The 19,159-nt window shown below is 41.1% G+C and overlaps 1 protein-coding gene across 1 annotated transcript; it reads left to right on the top strand.

Moving 5' to 3' along the window:
* Nucleotides 1–5,364: 5,364 nt before the first annotated feature.
* Nucleotides 5,365–14,891, top strand: LOC148861111 (pyruvate dehydrogenase (acetyl-transferring) kinase, mitochondrial-like). The gene is made up of 6 exons (XM_088941231.1): nt 5,365–5,931; nt 6,225–6,483; nt 6,610–6,790; nt 7,923–8,070; nt 8,264–8,477; nt 14,461–14,891. Exons 1-6 carry the CDS (start codon nt 5,683–5,685, stop codon nt 14,517–14,519), a joined length of 1,110 nt encoding a protein of 369 aa, XP_088797357.1. The 5' UTR covers nt 5,365–5,682; the 3' UTR covers nt 14,520–14,891.
* The last annotated feature ends 4,268 nt before the right edge of the window (nt 14,892–19,159 follow it).

The raw sequence follows: 19,159 nt of genomic DNA, 5'->3' as shown, positions 1-19,159 counted from the left end.
ATCATTATTGAAAATCAAGTTTTTAAAAGACATGTGTTCCATTTTTCCTTTTGAAGGGGGTGAGTAAAAATAAAGAACAATTTTCATGGGTAGATCTTGTAACTGACCCCAAAACTGCTAAGACCAAAACCGACCTCAGAACCGACCTTTACAGGATATGTTCCACTTCCGAAATCCTAAAACAATCCCTATAGGGTAGGTTTTAGGTTTGGCCATGGAACCAAACTGAACGGACCATGCTCACCCCTAATATACCTAACCTCAGCCCAACTCAACCCAATCCAAGGCTAAACCTGCCCAAACAAATATTATGTATTTTATTTATAAAATATTTTTTAATTGTACATATATACACATGTATTAAATATGTAAATATACACTTGTTAGTGAAATTTATGCATATTTTCAATCTATTGTACTCTTATATTGAGCTATAGTGCTCAATAAATGTGGCTGTACAAAATTTATGCACAAATGGTGTCAAACCTGCTCAACCTGACTTAACTTGGTCCAACCCAATCCGAGTCCAACTCTAACCTCGAGAAGCTCAATTGGCCCTGGGTTAACCTTCAACCTGATCCAACCCACCCAATCAAACATGATTTTGTTATGCATAAAACGTTTATACCTGTTCAGCCTAATCAAACATGATTAGGCTATGACAAAACATGGTATTAAAATAGGTTTGACTATTCAAAACACCCCGTGAATTTTGATAAATACCACCTGATTTGGTCACATGTTTTATCATACCTTTTGCTAGTTGTGTAAGTTTTTTTGGTATTATATCTTTCGGATATCATAGTTGAACTTTTTTGTATAACATTTCGTATCATACTCGAATCTGGTATTATATCATTCCCGTATCTAACAGATGTGTTTTCCTTAGATAACAAAGCAACTTTTTTACCAAAAAAATTGGCTCCGCTTCTTAGTAATTGCAATCACTTCCTTAAGCTTTCTAATATAATTGCAGATAGACCCTTTTGCTAGAATCTTCTGAGAAAGACACAAAATGTCTAAAATACCTATATAATTATTATTGAGACTGGTATATATAAAAAAATAATAATACAAACTTTATGAATAATAAAAATAAAAATAAAAATAAATTTAAGTTGCAGCTTTACCTTTCATTAATATTGATATGAACGGAAAATTTAGAAAATAAATGAATTTCTAAAAAAAAATGATTCATGTAAAATGAAGATTTAGAAAATAAACATTTTTATTAAAAGTAACTATATAGATATTTTTTACATTTTCATACTTTTTTAGAAGATTCTAGCTACTTACAACCATATCAAAAAAGTTCAGGAAAAGTGATTACCATTACAAAACTTTATAGGGTTTCAGCAACAGTCAGAAATTTCAAATTTCAGGGGAGATTTCAGACATTTACCCTAATTTTTATCGCGTCGTTCAAATGCGAAACAGTCTCTCTGCAATTTATCCGATAAAAAAGGAAAACTCTGCACCGTGACTTTACGGGTTCACTTCACGAGGGCAACCGCATGCCGATAAATCCGAAATAATCCACCGTTTTAAACGTGTCACCCACGAATTCGGATTTCGTCCTCACAAAATCCGAACTCGTCACTGAAACACCCAAGCTTTAGGCTGCCCGAAATCAAAACGATCCGTTGAACGGTGGAACTTGGTAAGGGCAGATTTGGCCCTCCAGTGAAATTATAACACGTGGCACCTCGTGACAATTAGGAAAACACCCAGCCAACAAACTTACGAAGTTGGTGACCCACTCGGGCACCAGTCTGGCCGGCCTGGCGCGGCCTGATGCGCGCCTGCGCGACCTGTGCACGGCTTGCATGAACTACGCGTGGCCTAAGCGAACTGCACGCGGCCTGCGCGACCTGCGTGCGGCCTGAGCGAACTACGCACGGCCTGCGCAAACTACACACGGCCTGCGCGAACTGCGTGCGGCGTGCGGCCTGCGCGACCTGGTCGACCTGGACCAGCCTAGTGCATGATCCGGCCAAGCCGCGCATAAGGCGCCCACCGACAAACCTGGCTAGACACTGACCCGCCGACTGACACAGGCGCCGACCTGACGACCTGGCCTAGACATTGACCCGCCAACTAACGCAGGCGCCCCTCTGACAACCCGGCCCAGGCACCAACCTGGCCGCCTGACACAAGCGCCAGCCTGACGACCTCGAGGAGTTCACCACCCCCGATTCTGACAGGATGCGACGGGTCTTACCGTTTGGAGGCTTTTCACCCACCTAACCCGCGAGGACTCCGGTATATAAAGACCTCACCCCCCAAAGGGGAGGGGGATGAAAAAAGGGAAGTAACCCCTACTCTCTAGCTCTCTCATATTATCTTCAAAGCTCTCTACAATAAGAGTGCTAACTTAAGCGTCGGAGATCCCCCACCGGAAAAATACCCCCGGGACCTCTGATTCAGTTCTCGTAGGTCCTTCAGCTCCCGCCGCCTACAAAGAGGAGGAAAAGATGAAGTTCTCGTAGGTCCCTCAGCTCCCGCAGCCTACAAAGGAAAGAAGACCACCTCATGCTGAGGGCAGTCGGATTGCGCCGCACCAAGGAGCTCCAGCATTCTCTAAGTCATCGGCCGCCTAGTAGGCAGTCCGCCACCAGGCAGTTCACCACCAGGCAGTTCATCACCAGGCAGTTCGCCACCGAGCAGCTCGCCACCGGGCAGTTCACCACCAGGCAGTTCACCATCGAGCAGCTTGCCACCGGGCAGTTCGCCACCAGAAAGTTCTCCACCAAGCAGTTCGCCACCAAGCAGTTCGCCACCAGGCAGTTCACCACCAAGCAGTACGCCACCAGGCAGTTCGCCACCAAGCAGTTCGCCACCAGGCAGTTCGCCACCAAGCAATTCGCCACCAGGCAGTTCACCACCAAGCAGTTCGCCACCAGGCAGCTCGCCACCAAGCAGTTCGACACCAGGCAGCTCGCCACCAAGCAGATCGCCACAAGGCAGTTCGCCACCAGGCAGTTCGCCACCAGACAGTTCGCCACCGGGTAGTTCGCCACTAGGCAGTTTGCCCCCAGGCAGTTCTCCACCGAGCAGTTCGCTAGTAGGCAGTTCACTACCAAGTAGCTCATCACTAAGGCACGCCACCACCGGGTCAAATAACGAGGTACTTAGCCAAAAAATTTTACATCACAAAACATTGGTACATGGCCGAAAACGGTTACATCAATTGGTGCCGTCTGCCGGAACACGCTACAAAAAGCTAAGTTCTCATCCTACAAAAGCTAAGTTCTCATCTTGCCAAAACTAAGTCCTCACTTTTTAGAAATTGAAGCTATCGCTTTATAGTTTACATTTTTTATGAACTCAGAGACTATGCAGGGAGCTAACGGACTAAGTAGCTCTACCAGCCTTACTTTCAATTCAGATAATGCCACATCAGTCCTCTCCGCAAGGTCCCCCCTACAAAGATGAGCTCTCCGTGGCTTCCGCGGGAGTTGGCGGCCAATTGACTACATAGGCGCCCTTACTGGTCAAGCCTTCCAAGGCTCCCGTGTGGGCTGGCAACCTAAAGTTAGTAGTCTTGCCCCCGAAGGTCGAGCCCCTAGTAGCTTCTTGTAGGAGTAGGTGACCGGCATTACAAAGTTGATGCAGGGCAAACCTACGGGCCACATTACTACTTAAGACCCGGTCGCCTCTTCGACACAAGCAAAGTTAGAAAAGAGTAGACCACTGGTCACTCCCAAAGCCTACGGGCCACATTACTACTAAAGACCCGGTCGCCTCTCCTGCACGGGCAAAAGTCAAAGAAGAGTAGACTACGAGTCGCTCCCAAAGCCTACGGGCCACACTAGTAATTGGATCAGCACTTACTAGCTCATCGACTTACGGGCCAAAAGAAATCTACTCCCTTCGCTGAGTTACTATCAGCTCAGGAGTGGGGGGCTATTGATGAGGGCAGATTTGGCCCTCCAGTGAAATTGTGACACATGGCACCTCGTAACAACTAGGAAAACACCCAGCCAACAAACTTACGAAGTTGGTGACCCACCCGGGCACCAGTCTGACTGGCCTGGCGCGACCTGCGTGGCGCGCGCACGGCCTGCGCGAACTGCACACGGCCTGCGCGAGCTGTGTGCAGCGTGCGGCCTACGGCCTGCGCGACTTTGCCGACTTGGACCAGCCTAGCGCATGATCCAGCCAAGCCGCCCATAAGGCACCCACCGACAAACCTGGCTAGACACTGACCCGCCGACTGACACAGGCGCCAGCTTGACGACCTGGTCTAGACACTGACCCGCCGACTGACACAGGCGCCAGCTTGACGACCTGGTCTAGACACTGACCCGCCGACTGACACAGGCGCCGACCTGACGACCTAGCCTAGACACTGACCCGCCGATTGACGCAGGCGCTCCTCTGACAACCCGGCCCAGGCGCTGACCTGGCCGCCTGACACAAGCGCCAGGCTGACGACCTCGAGGAGTTCACCACCGTACCCTGGTTCTGACAGGATGCGACGAGTCTTACCATTTGGAGGCTTTTCACCCACCTAACCCGCAAGGACTCCAGTATATAAAGACCTCACCCCCCAAAGGGGAGGGGGATGAAAAAAGGGAAGTAACCCCTGCTCTCTAGCTCTCTCATATTATCTTCAAAGCTCTCTACAATAAGAGTGCTAACTTAAGCGTCGAAGAGCCCCCACCGGGAAAATACCCCCGGGACCTCTGATTCAGTTCTCGTAGGTCCTTTAGCTCCCGCCGCCTACAAAGAGGAGGAAAAGATGGAGTTCTCGCAGGTCTCTCAGCTCCCGCCACATACAAAGAGGAGGAAAAGATGAAGTTCTCGCAGGTCCCTCAGCTCTCGTAGCCTACAAAGGAAAGAAGACTACCTCATGCTGAGGGCAGTCGGATTGCGCCGCACCAGGGAGCTCCAGCATTCTCTAAGTCATCACCCACCTAGTAGGCATTCCGCCACCAAGCAGTTCGCCACCAGGCAGTTCGCCACCGAGCAGCTCGCCACCGGGCAGTTTGTCACTAGGCAGTTCGCCACCGAGTAGCTCGCCACTGGGCAGTTTGCCACTAGGCAGTTCGCCACCAAGCAGTTCGCCACCAAGCAGTTCGCCACCAGGCAGTTTGCCACCAGGCAGTACGCCACCAGGCATTTCGCCACCAAGCAGTTCGCCACCAGGCAGCTCGCCACCAGGCAGTTCGCAACCAGGCAGTTCGCCACCAGGCAGCTCACCACCAGGCAGTTCGCCACCAGACAATTCGCCACCAGACAGTTCACCCCAAGCAATTCTCCACCGAACAGTTTGCCAATAGGCAGTTCATTACCAAGTAACTCATCACTAAGGCACGCCACCACTGGGTCAAATAACGAGGTATTTAGCAAAAAAATTTTAAATCACAAAACATTGGTACGTGACCGAAAATGGTTACATCAGAACTCAACTTGTGTGCGAGTGCCACGCTACGCTAGAACAAAAACCAACCTACGAATTGTGGTTAAGTACTCAATGAGTTTTCATCCCTATTCTCTCCCTCCATCTGTCATTAGAGCTCGTTCTCACCACTGTATCACATTTTCAGGCTCCCCCACCCGCCCCAACCTATTCTTTCAGTTCCCTCTCTCCTTCTCTATGTCGATTTTGCCTTGTCTGCTCTGCGTGCATGTTCGTCCTTCGCTGTCTTGGGTCTTGTTGGTTTCTCTTCTTTAGCCATGACGGCCAAGAAAATGCAGGAGTCCTTCTCTAAAGCTTTCATTGACGAGGTACATAAATGGAGTTGTCTGAAACCAACTGGTGTGAGCTTGAGATACATGATGGAATTTGGGTCCAAGCCCACCGAGAAGAATTTACTTCTCTCTGCTCAGTTCCTTCAGAAAGAGCTTCCTATCAGAATTGCCCGGAGAGCAGTTGAGCTTGAATCCTTGCCTTATGGGCTCTCTAATAAACCTGCTGTTTTAAAGGTACTTCGCCATTTTAATTTGTTTCTTTTTTTTTTTTTTTATTTCCTTCAATCCTTTCTGAGAATGTTGTGTCTCTGTTTTTTAGTACATATACATTTATTTATAGATTTGATTGGTTTTGGTTATTCCATCAGTCCATGGGGATGCTCACTGAGACTTCCGTAGATGATTTCCAATTTGTTCTGTGGAAAGCTTAGTCCATTGTGGACATAAAATTTTTGAGTTTCACTTGATAGATCACTGACTTTTCAACGTTGTGCTAAGCATAAAGGTTTGAGGCATATTGCTTTCAGGTGCGAGACTGGTATTTGGATTCTTTCCGTGATGTGCGGTGCTTTCCGGAGATCAAAGATGCAAGCGATGAGTTGGGTTTCACAGAAATGATTAAGATGATTAAAGTGAGGCACAACAATGTGGTTCCGATGATGGCATTGGGTGTTAATCAGCTGAAGAAAGACTTGGATCCGAAGATCGTTCCTGAGGATCTTGACGAGATACATGAATTTCTTGACCGTTTTTACATGTCAAGAATTGGGATACGCATGCTTATTGGTTAGCTCCCACTACAATCTTTTATTTTCTAGCTATTCCCCCTCCCCCAATGATCTTGATGATGTTTCCTTGGAAGTTTCTTCACCATTATTTCTTTATTTATTTATGTTTTTTTGTGGAACTCAGGGCAGCATGTGGCTTTGCACGATCCCAATCCGCAGCCCGATCGTGTAGGCTATATACATTCGAAAATGTCTCCCATGGAGGTAGCACGAGGTGCCAGTGAGGATGCCCGTTCTATTTGTTCACGAGAATATGGAACTTCACCTGAAGTTAACATCTATGGAGATCCAAATTTTACATTTCCGTAAGTTCTTCCATCCCAAGCTGGTTGAGGTTGTCCACTTTTATTTCTTTTGATGTTCTACAATTTTTCTGTTCTTTTTTTATTTTTTTGGCAAACCTCCACTTATTACTGCTGCATTCTTCAATGCTTTGTTTTCTCCCCGTTTAGCAAGCAAGACTCATCTTTTCTAGCTCTGTCAGCCTGTCATGTTCCGTTATCTTTTTTGTTTTGCTAAAATGGTTTAGTATAAGCCGTATTATAGTTGAAAATTGGCAAGATGTAGATTGTATTATATTTGAATTATGAGTATCGTTTATACATGCTGCTGCAATCTTCCTCACTATATCTGGGTACATGATTCATACGGTTAACAGTTCTAGCTTCCATCATTAGTTAATGCAAACCCTTTCATGCTCTTAAGTCTTAAGGGATAATGAGAGTCACCTAAATATGAAATCATTATCTAGCCTTTGGCCCTGTTCTATTCATATTGGATATGTGGTTCACAAATTTGAGGTAGGGTTTTGACACAATGAATTTAGCATTCATACCTGCAAGTGTTGAAAGATATCATTATCATTGTCACCATCCAAACTCAGTACAAACTGTTTTCTTTTTGGCTACAGAAACTGGGTTTGTCACTTATCCAGGTCTATCACTTTGGTTTGTGCATAATTGACTTAATTCTCTTGCCACATTTGTCACAGATCCATTATGTTGCATAGCCTCCATTCATATCTTTGGTTGTCCTTTTAATTATGAATATCAATCTTTAACATTATCTATCATCAGCCCTATTTCAACATTCCACTCTATTTCAGATATAGGAATCCTATTTCAGCATTCTACTCTATTGGAGGTTGCATTTTCTGTTAATTGTGAGACCTTAGTTCTTTTTTTAGTACTTTAACTTATGTCCTTTTCCACCTCTTCCTTGCTTTTTTAGAAACCTCCATTTGCAAAATTCCTCTCTTTACACTTTCAGTTATTACACTCCTATACACATGCTTTCAATTTGCATCTTTACATAAATATAGTAATATACTAGTTTTCAGTTGTATCTTTTCTACTCTTTCCACTCGTCTGGTGGATTTGAGCATAAGGGTTCCCTTCCCTTATTTCTGTTCTTTGTAACTCATTTGATTTGTAACAGATATGTTCCGAAGCATTTACATCTTATGGTATTTGAATTGGTTAAGAATTCTTTACGTGCCGTCCAAGAGAAGTTTATGGACTCGGACAAAGTTGCACCTCCAGTTCGAATCATAGTTGCTGATGGAATAGAGGATGTTACAATAAAGGTATCCACCTGTCAATTTGATTCAAGTTGCATTTCTTATTTGTCAATATCTAGAAGATTTGCATGTGATTTTTGAAAGAGAAAAAGTTCCAATACACGTGCAGAAGGGTTGGTGGAGGGGGGAATGGACCTCAATATACTAAGTGAATGTGTTTGTAGTTATGCTTGACAGAGTGGTTTTATTAATACTACAGATCTCAGATGAAGGTGGTGGAATACCAAGAAGTGGCCTTCCAAGGATATTCACATATCTCTATACTACAGCAAGTAATCCATTGGATGAACAGACAGATTTTGCATCAAATGATGTTATGACAATGGCTGGATATGGTTATGGACTTCCAATAAGTCGCCTTTATGCTCAATATTTTGGAGGGGATCTGCAAATTATTTCCATGGAAGGTTATGGTGAGTCCAATATCTTCTTAATCCTCTTTGATGGAACGTTTTTTCTTTTTTGGGAGCCATGTTACTCATTGAGTCATACAATATCTTCTTACGAGTGTGGCACTACTCAACAGCCTCTATGGAGGATATGGAACATCACCAAAAGAAAAAATCTATTTTAAATATTGTCCTTCCTTAGAAATAGAGTATACCTATTCCTTTATTTTTATAACCTTTGTTCAATATTTTTCTTAGATTCATCTACTTATGCTTTATCATAAAGGACTTTTCTACATAATAATGTATTCATTATTTAGTGTTGTTCAATAATCTATATAGCATCATATTGCTATGAGGGACAGACCTCTCACCATAAGTCCTAATTTTCTTGACTGCTATGTGTCCATTTGAAAAGTACATGGTTAATTCTTATGATCTTTTTGATTTTTCAGCCTATTATTTCTTAAGAAAGCCCCATAGAATACCTAATAGCTCTTGTGATGCAAGCACAGTCTTTTCAACAATTTGTTTCTTTTATAGAAATGACTTTGCTAATATCAATCCAATTGCTGCCCTTTTTCATCTAATAAATCCTTGAATTTTCATGATTTTCTTTAAAAATTTAAAAAGATCACCACTGTTGCACATGCTAGTAAACTATTTCTTCGAAAGCTTCCACTAAGAAAGAAGGTGGCATTAGTAAAATACATGGATCCAATGATTGCCATCTTGAATGCAATTCTTATGTAGAAATGTAACTTTAGGAAAGATTTCCAATTTTTGGAAATTTCACTTATTTCTACAATACCATTTCAATATGAAATAAATAATTTTGTTTTGACATCCAAAAATTGAAAACTGAACTTAACTCAACTCAGCTTCAAGCCTAATTATTTGGGGTTGGCTACAATTTTTTTTTGATAGGTCCAATTGGTGCTACACAAGTCGGGGGGGGGGGGGGTAGCACGTCCTCACGAATCACAATTACAAATAAAAACCAAAGGAGGAGGGAGATCCTATAAGTTAAAACTTAAGATTTTTTTTTCTTTGTCTTTTTCTTTTTTTTTGCTTGCAGGGATTGGCTACATGAATCTTGTCCATTCATTGTGCTCTTTCAGGAACCATGTTTTCTGACAAAATTGAAAACATATTAAAAAATTTAGCATTCAAACAAAAACTCATATCTCCAAAACAAAAAACATAACTAGGATTGCGGATTTGTTTTCAAAATGGATGATTTTTTATATTGCAAAAATTGTAACATTTTTATGAAGTATGTGATAAACATAATGTTTCCAATTTTTTGGATCAATAGGTCAACTTTTAATTTTAAATCCTTAAAATTAATTGTGTTAATATCTAATAAATTAAAAAGTTACTTTTTATGGCCTAAAATTTCCAAGCAATAGGCCATGTTTTAATTAAAATTTCTATATACCTTGATGGAAAACTATCAATCCAAATGTTACAAAATTTAGACAAAATCCAAGGTCAAGCATTCTAAAATGATTTTCCCTGAGATCTGCCCCTGCCTTCTGACTTACTTGGTGAGAAGTATTGAAATTCAAATATTTTTGTGCTTCTTTAGATAAAGATAAAACTATTTAGATAATCTGGAATGCAAATACCGAGGGGAACAATAGATCCACTTCTTTTAAGTTGTTGCAAACCTTGAAATCTCAAAATTGTATTACTCTCTCACTACATGCACTCATACACACACACACACACAGCTAGCCATGCTTCTCATTTGATGATTATAATCATATGTAGGAAATGTCATATTTGAATGCTTTAGATTTGTCAACTTCTACAAAGGATTTTGATCCTTCACTTGCATAGGGTTTAAGACATTTAGTTTTAATGTTCTACCCATCATTCAATAGAAGTTTGTAACCAATGAATGATTACGATGGTGAGGAGTGACTTGGTGCGAGTAAAAGGCTCTAAAAGAGGAAGAGAGAGGCCAAAGAATGCATGAACTGAAAGTCAAAACAACAGGAAATAATCCAATGACATAGAATTTGATAGAAGATGTGTTTGTTGATAGAATGCAATTACGAGACATGATTATGTAGTGGAGCCCAAATGATGTTAAGGCATACTAAGTCAGATATGGATAAGGATGGAAATTTTCCCCGTAAAATCGGGGCACCGCCCCCACCCCTGCCTTGTTCCCCGATCTTAAACGGGGACAGGGTCGAGATGGGGAAAATATTTTTGCCCCGATTGGAGATGGGGCGGGGATGGGGTTTCCCTATAATTCCCTAAACCCGCCTCAAACCCGATGATAAATTAGTAAAATATTCCTAGATTTAATATTGATTTTTAAAATATATCTAAGTTTTACCCAAATTCTTAAAATCCTAAGATCCCATAATTACATTTTTAAAGTACCTCTAAATTATCATAATTCAATTCTTAAAATACCCCCAAATTCCCATAATCCTATTTGTAAAATATCCACAACTTAGAGAACCCGGGGTTCATTAAGAAGGTTGAACAGTGGTGGGTAGAGAGCAATCTAGCAGTGGTGTGGTATGGGATGAGGTTTCACAAGCTCCAATATCTGAAAGGGAGAATCAAGGAATGGAATCCACTGGAATTTGGGAGATTGGAGGAAAGAAAACAGAATGAGATCACACAGATTGAGAACTTGGACAGTAAAGAAGGGAGAGAAGGCCTAATTGAAGAGGATAAGGAACAAAGATGGAGATTGCGGAAACAATTAGAGGATTATATTTTTCAAGAGGAAATAAGCTGGAGGCAGAAGTCAAGATGCAAGTGGTTAGAAGAGGGGGACAAGAACACTAAGTTCTTTCATGCTTTGGCTTGTGGCAGGAGGAAAGATTTTATTACTAGATTGGAGATTGACGGGGAAATAGTCACAAGTCAGAGAGGAATTGTGGAAGCATTTGCAAGTCATTTTAGGAATATATATAGAAGGTCACTGAATAATAGGATATGGTTTGAAGGTTTGGAATGGCCAACACTGAAGAGAGAAGAGAGGGATTGATTGGATAAGAAATTTGAGTTGGAAGAAATAAAAGAGGCGGTATTTTCAATGGACAGATCAAAGGCATCGGGCCTAGATGGTTTTACGATGGCTTTCTACCAAGATTGTTGGGAGATTCTAAAGGAGGATATATTGTTGGTATTCGATGAATTCCATACTATAGGGAGTGATTAAACCCTAGGCTAAATTCCACATTCATTGCTTTAGTTCCCAAGAAAAGTGATGCAAGCCATCCAAAAGACTACAGGCCAATTAGTCTAGTTAATAGTCTCTATAAGATCATCACTAAGGTGTTATCAATTAGAATCAGAAAGGTGATACCAACTATCATCTCGAACAATCAAGGAGCTTTTGTGAGGGGGAAACAATAACATATCAGATACATATAGCAAATGAGAGTTTAGAGGACTACAAGAGATCCAGGAGAAGAGGTGTGATCTGCAAACTAGATCTAGAAAAGGCTTATGATTTGGTTGATTGGTCTTTCTTATTGGAGGTGATGATTAACTTTGGTTTGGAAACATCTGGTGCAAATGGGTGATGGGATGCATTAGGGATTGTCATTATTCCATCTTGGTAAACGGGACAGTGGTGGACTATTTCCCAGCTTTGAGGGGGATTAGACAAGGAGATCCCCTAAACCCCTTCTTGTTTACATTGGTAGCTGAAGTGTTGGGGGGATTGATATCCAAAGAAGATGCCAAGGAGCTAATAAGAGGATGGAGAGTTGGAAGGGATAATGTACCACTTACATATCTACAATTTGGAGAAGATACGATTCTGTTTTGTAAAGGAGGGGATATCAATTGGATTAAAAATTTGAAACTCTCTATACAGCTCTTTGAACGGATGTCAAATCTTAGGGTGAACTTTGAAAAAAGTTGTATTGTTGGAGTCAATATGGGGGAAGGGGAGATTGGGGAGTATGCAGATATTTTGGGATGTGCAGTGTCTAATTGGCCATTAAACTACCTGGGCTTACCTTTGGGGGATAATCCTCAAAGAGGTGATTTTTGGGCCCCTGTTGTGGAGAGATTTGAAAAGAGACTTGCCAACTGGAAGAGAAACTATTTGTCTCTTGGAGGGAGAATCACCTTAATCAGGTCTACTTTGGCTAACCTTCTTGTATATTTTTTGTCAGTTTTTAGGATACCGGTTAAGGTGGCTAATAGGTTGGGAAAACTAATGAGGGATATTCTGTGGGAGTCGGGAGAGAAGAAGAGGGATCATAGGGTCAAGTGGGAGGTGGTTTGTAGATGTAAAAAGGAGGGAGGGTTGGGAATTGATAATATTAGGACTAGGAATCTAGCATTACTAGGGAAATGGTTGTGGAGATTCTCATTGGAGAAAGAAAGGTTGTGGGTTAAGGTGGTGGGAAGTATACATGGACTGGCAGATAATGGATGGGATCCAGGAATTCTAGCAAGGACTACAAGAGCTTCCCCTTGGAGAGCTATTCAAGCCATCTTGCCTTTATTCTCTCCATGGATCAGGTGGACTCCCCCTTTGAACATTGGAACTGTTCAAAGTGTTCTCAGTTGACAAGCTGTTAAGGAATTGGAAGGAGATTGCAGATTCAGGCTTATGTAGAAAGATCTTAAAAGCTTGCTTGACTCCCTCCACCTCTTGGGTTCACCAAACTGAACTTTGATGGCAGCAGCATAGGCAACCCAGGGCCTTCCGGAATTGGGGGTGTGATAAGGGAAGAAACAGAGAACTTGTTAGCCATGTACTCTGGGCCGAATGGGGTGGGAAACTCTTTGAGGGCTGAGATTTTAGGAGCTATTGAAGGGATACAAAGGGTCAAGGAAATGAATATCAAAAAAGTGGTTATAGAAGGTGATTCTGAAACGGTGGTGAAATGGCTAAAAGAGGACAGTGCTATGATGTGGAAATACAGCAATGAAAAGAGTACGTATAAGTGGTTAACCAAGGACATGAAAATTCAATGTACATGGATAAAGAGAAGTGCAAATGCATTGGCTGATGGTCTAGGCAAGGGATAAATAGAGACACGTTATTTTGGGCTGTTTTGTAATCACTGCATGGTCAGAAAGTTTCTTGGATAGCTGGAGTTAAGACTTTTTAGCTCCCTCCCTTTGTAATCCCGATTTTATTTCATTAATAAAATTTCACTGTTACTGATCAAAAAAAAAAAAATCCACAAATTAGATTATCTTTAGGTGGTTGCCTCAGGGCGGAGAAAATTCAGGGATTCCCCATCCCCAACAGGGAGTAGGTGCCCCGCCCTGAACCTGCCCCACCACCAGGGGCGGGATGGGGATGGGGTAGATTATCTTGACTATGGGTTGGGAACAAGGAGGGGTGCCCCGCCCGTCGCCATTCCTAGATATGGAATCTTTTAGTGGAATGATTGATTGACACCTAAAAGTTCTGCTACTAAATTAAAGTAATGGTGCTCTATAACAACTCAAGTTGCAGTTATGTGAAATAGGGTCTTCAAAAGCATTTGCAATGAAGAAATATGGTATAAAAATTAAATGAACCTAAAAATAATACTTTTTTTAATAGGAGTGGATAGAATGTGTTAGTGTGTTACTAATAAATGCACTCTTTACTGGGGGAGAAAACCTGTGCTGCATGTATTTCACTCTTGAAATTACAAAAAAGGTTGTCATTTTGCAGATTTAAAGGATTGTAGAGATGTGGAACAAGTAGCTAATGGTTGGGGAAAATTGTCTATTGGCAATTGGCCTGCATGGAAATCTAAGGTGTGGCCTACCGATTGAATGGTTGGCTATTGAGTTGGGTCTTGCATCTGTGGTCTCTCTACAGGCAATATTGAATATTTGCACCTATAAGTGGAAGTTGTATTTGTTTGATGAAATTGTTTTTGTTCTTCTATCACCGATTCTTTAATCAGAGGTTCCTAATTCCTTCATAGAATAACTAACTCATAGGCGTTAACTTTAAAAGTTCAATGTTATCATGTTTATTCAAATTTGAAACGTATTTTCTATTCCACAGGGACCGATGCATACCTTCATTTGTCTCGTCTAGGAGATTCACAAGAAACGCTGCCATGATTCTATGCCCCAGCTCGAAAATATAACATATTTGTTTATGGTTTCCAACATCTCACTGAAGAAGCCTAGCGTGGGAAGTGGGGTTTACTGCTTTACCATTATCATTTATAAAAGGAGGATTAGCTGCATGGTTCCCTCACATACTGCTCGAGTTGGTGGCATTCTTGTTCGTTCTTTGTTTCTATCGTATATCATACTTCCAGTGTATATGAGATTTGAGAATGCCGTTGGATTATTTGGGTGGTTTTATTTCGTTTCGATGTTGGGTTGGGAACACCATTGAAGCCTTCTTGTAAATGTCTTACCAAAGGATAGAGGGACACTTTTTTTTGGCTATTAATTACAGAGTAGTACGGATACACCATTAAGAAATCTGATTCCCAACGCACAGCTATAAGCATTCAAAATGTTCAAAAACCGCACTCATCCATACCCGCGCATGAATTGGCATCAATTCTGAGTTGGAATGTACTTTAAACTTACAAATTCTGACACGGGGATATCGGTATTAAGGGGCCAACCTTTGGTGGTGCTACCTGCTACGGTGAAATCTCAGGCTGGTTCGAGTCTGCGAGTAGTGAGTATCCACCTTGGCCTTGGAGTCGGAAGAGGCACCTCTGTGAAAAATGATGTAAGAAGCTTGACTACACACGAAAGAGGTCTTCTGGTGGATTCCTGAACCATTGGATTCGAAGTGCTCTGGTAGTAGCAAAAACATACATCAAGAATTATGATGACCGTCTCAAGATTCAAGACTCCATTTTTTTAAGGTCGTATAGTAAAATAATCTATACTGGATCATATCTAGTTCATGGTTGTGGAGAAGAAACTAGAGACCAAAGTAGACAGTTAGGCTGTTACGGTTCAAAGGCCATCGGGTGACCAAACCAAACCAGCTCCTCGCCTTTTTTTTTTTTTTTTTTTATTTCCGGTGACCATATGAGGCCACCAGTCACCAAATCCTCTGCTGCTGCTGGCAATCCTATTAACCCATTACACAGACTAGAATAAGTACTTAGAATTCCACTGGTCGAGCACCACGGCTTCAGGGAATAGAGAAGAACCATCAACATCCTTGGTAACTTGTGCAGACAAAAATCTCTCTTCATTCCCTCCAACAATGCATCCATTCCCCATCTTCAAGGAATGGATGGGTGGTCTTTGCCAAAAAGAGGCTACGGTCCATTTGCAGCCGGAGTTGAATCTTCAATTTGAGCCCGAGAAGGCCATGTTTTTGCACAACCCAGGAACCCAGATTTCTTCATCACTTTCTCTATCCACACCCTACCCACAGTACATTGCAGCTGCACATCCGTCAGTATAAGATGGCTACGTGCAGTTCGGATTTCTTACCCACAAGAACCCTATCCACACCTACCCAGGCTTCACTACATATGTACATTGAGAACATCTCCCCTATTTGCATTTACCACTTGTGGGGAGATGTTTCCAATGTATAGCTGTAGTGTCATGTGGGTAGGTGTGGGTAGGATTATAGATCTGAATTGGGCGAAGATGTGGCTGCAATTCAAGGCAGGTAGAGTGTGGTAGAGAGTTGTGAGCAGGAAATCTGGATTGGTGACGGGTAACATCTTTGATGACAACGTCACAAATGGTTAGGGGTGAAAGTCAGGTGTGCTGGGCTGGGTATAAGCTCGACAAGGCCAAATTATGAATTGGGCCCAAGGTCAAACCTGATATCCTGTTTCTGCACTGAAATTTGATGCACTCAAGTTGGGTTCTGTCTTTGGCTAGGCTCGGGCTAGTCAATCAGCCCAAACTAAAATTTAACATGAATGTATATGTTTATATATGCAAGCATGCAAATGACTGAGGGTTGGCACAGTTGATATTTTAGCTGGTCCGTCCATAACCAAATTTTGGGGCGAGGGGGTGGTTATTAATGGTGTGCATGGTTTTGAAAACTGGACCGGTTAACCTGAGAACCGATCAGGTAACTGGTTCTGTTTCACCGTAAAACTGCTTTTAGCCAAAAACTGTTGATTTGGTCAACAACCTGCTGACCCTAATCGTCGAACTGTCGACCCATAGACCCGGGAAATGATATTTGCCTGTTATTTTATTTTTTAAGTGAGAAAGGACCGTCTGTTCGAACCGACTTTTAAAACCTTGGTGGTATGTATCACTAAATACCTTTTAAGGTATGCAAATGTATATGAATATATGCGTTTATATAATACATATAAGTATATAACCAGACTGGGCTTGGACCACCTAAGGTCTAGGCCTGGCTCAGTCCAAAAAATAGAACCCAAAATTTTAGGCCTATGCCCAACCTAGAGACCGAAAATTCAAATTCTAACTTGCTAAAATTGTGGGCTGAGTTGGTTCTGGGCCCGCCCAAGTTGCACCACTAACAACAGTTGGTCCGTTATAGCTGATATGAATCCCACATGCAAAATTTCATAGCACAGTGGTGTATTGTACGCAAGTTTGCATATAAATGCGCTGTACACCATACATCTGCAACAATGCAACATGTCAACTGTCAAGTGAATCCCTCGTATAACGATGCCAATGGGCTGTTTTCCATCATCAATTAGGTTTCTAAATATTCTTGGTGATTGTTATTTTGGACACAGAGAAAAGGAACCTTACAGGAAATACTTGGTCTTGATCATCTAGGCTTATAGGGATTCATGATGACTGATATATCTTCGAATGAAATTGTTACAGTGTAATAAAAAAGGAAAAGGAAGTCAACAAAAGATCTGTTTGGTTAGCGGGAATAAGGGTCCGGAATTAGAATCGGAATGATTTATTCTAATTCTAATCGTTTAGTTGGGTGGAATGGGATTCCAACTCCCATTCATGATGGAATAGCATTCCCCATTTGAGGGAATGACTATTTCAGCCTCACCAGTTGGGAGTGAGAATCTCATCCCAGCCACTTTAAAAAAGAAATAAAAAAAAAGACAAAAGACTTTAAACCCTCAAACACTATTTCTCTTTATCCAACGCCAACACTCTTTGGTAGTTGTTCATAATTGCATATCTTATGGAATCCAATACTGATTCCTATCTAAATCAAACAGGTGGGAGGAATAGGCGATTCTAATCCCCATTCTAGGGATTTCATTTCCAACCATGGACCAAATGGACCCTAAGTTAAGTTTATTTGAGAAATGCAAAGCTCATAAAGATAGTGACTTTTGACATTAATGTTTTTAGAACCATCTGATGTTTTGAGCTTTGGTTCTTGCTCCAATAACATTTACTCCTATTCAGTTTCGATTATCAACGAAACAAATTTGGGTCTACCTATCATCCATTTGCAGTCCTACCCCAAATAATAGTCTTCACGTTTCCATTAATACCCCATACAATACCATGCAAAATTTGGTGTGGCAGTATCAAATTAAATCACTCAGGGTGTGCCCAATATCAAATTAAATCAATCATAGTGTGCCCCATATCAAATTAAATTGTCAGGTGTGTCCAAATCATTTTTGTGTCAAAAGTCAAGCATTTTTATCACATTCCGCATGGAGTCATAACACATCATGATGGGAAATAAAATCAATGGGCAAAGTAATATAGAGAATATTAAATTTAAAAATTACTATTTATTATCATAATTATAAGAAAAATTTTATTATATCATCTTGTATAATGTACTTTAATTTTTAATCATTCAATTTAAGGTAGACCTCTGTCTACCTTATCGAACATTAAAAGCCTATTTTATTGGAATTTACACCAAGAGAGAGTATATTAGAGTGAGGCCTAAGGGTACAATCATAAATATCTTCCTTATTATGATCAGAATGCAAGATTGTTGCAGAAAAAAAAAATGCAAGATTGTTGCTTTTCATTTCAATCTCAACCAGCCTCTCATATTTTCTTACTTAACTAGCATTTCTTAGAATTATTACCGTCATATTTTCAATGGGAAGAGAAGAACAAGAAATAGTCAATAAATTAATAACTTAGTAAATTTTGTTTCATTGGTGTCATTATAATAGTCAGAGTTCATAAAAATCAGAATATATATATATATATATATATATATATATATATATATATATATATATATATATATATCCCATTAGTATTAATGATTCTTGAAGATTTCAATTCACCTAGTTGAGACAACATGTCCAAAATATGAGTGTGGTAGAAATGAGAATGCTTAGATGGATAATGGTAAAAGTAGAAAAGGGTTAGAAATGTAGTCATAAATTGGATCCTACCAAAAGCTCGGATAGCTGATAAAATGAGATAAAAGCGAGTTAAGATAGTTTGGTCCATAAAAACCATTTACAACACCAATTAAATGCAAGTGACTTGTTACAAGTTGAAGGGGCTAGAGGAGTCGGGGACAAACTAAAAAATGCTTAGATGATCTTGGAAAATATAAACGTAGTATGGCTGTAACAAAGATGAATCCAGAATCCAAATAAGCAAAGTCGAGCTATAGGAAAATGAAACAGTAAACTAATAAAGAATTGAAGAAAACTTATCAGTGTAGCTGAGTCACAGCATGTGTCCGCTCTCCTTAAAACCGATTTCGCCACCTCTGTAGAGTATTTCCGTTGGTGTAGAAGGATACTGGCGATTAGCCTCCAGGATATAATAGCTCTTAGTCTTGGCATTGTATGCACTCATAGCCCAAAGTA

Source organism: Nelumbo lutea, chromosome 4 (genome assembly GCF_056320005.1).
Source record: "Nelumbo lutea isolate HS-2025 chromosome 4, American lotus-T2T, whole genome shotgun sequence".
Taxonomy (NCBI): domain Eukaryota; kingdom Viridiplantae; phylum Streptophyta; class Magnoliopsida; order Proteales; family Nelumbonaceae; genus Nelumbo; species Nelumbo lutea.
The sequence above is the reverse complement of the archived record's forward strand: the minus strand, read 5'-3'. Positions and strand labels throughout refer to the sequence as shown.

Excerpts from the sequence above, each read along its gene's own strand:
- LOC148861111 (XM_088941231.1), top strand. The coding sequence starts at position 5,683 with ATGACGGCCAAGAAAATGCAGGAGTCCTTCTCTAAAGCTTTCATTGAC. Across the intron at positions 6,484-6,609 it reads TGGGATACGCATGCTTATTG|GGCAGCATGTGGCTTTGCAC; the intron begins GTTAGCTCCCAC and ends TGTGGAACTCAG. Across the intron at positions 8,071-8,263 it reads TAGAGGATGTTACAATAAAG|ATCTCAGATGAAGGTGGTGG; the intron begins GTATCCACCTGT and ends TTAATACTACAG.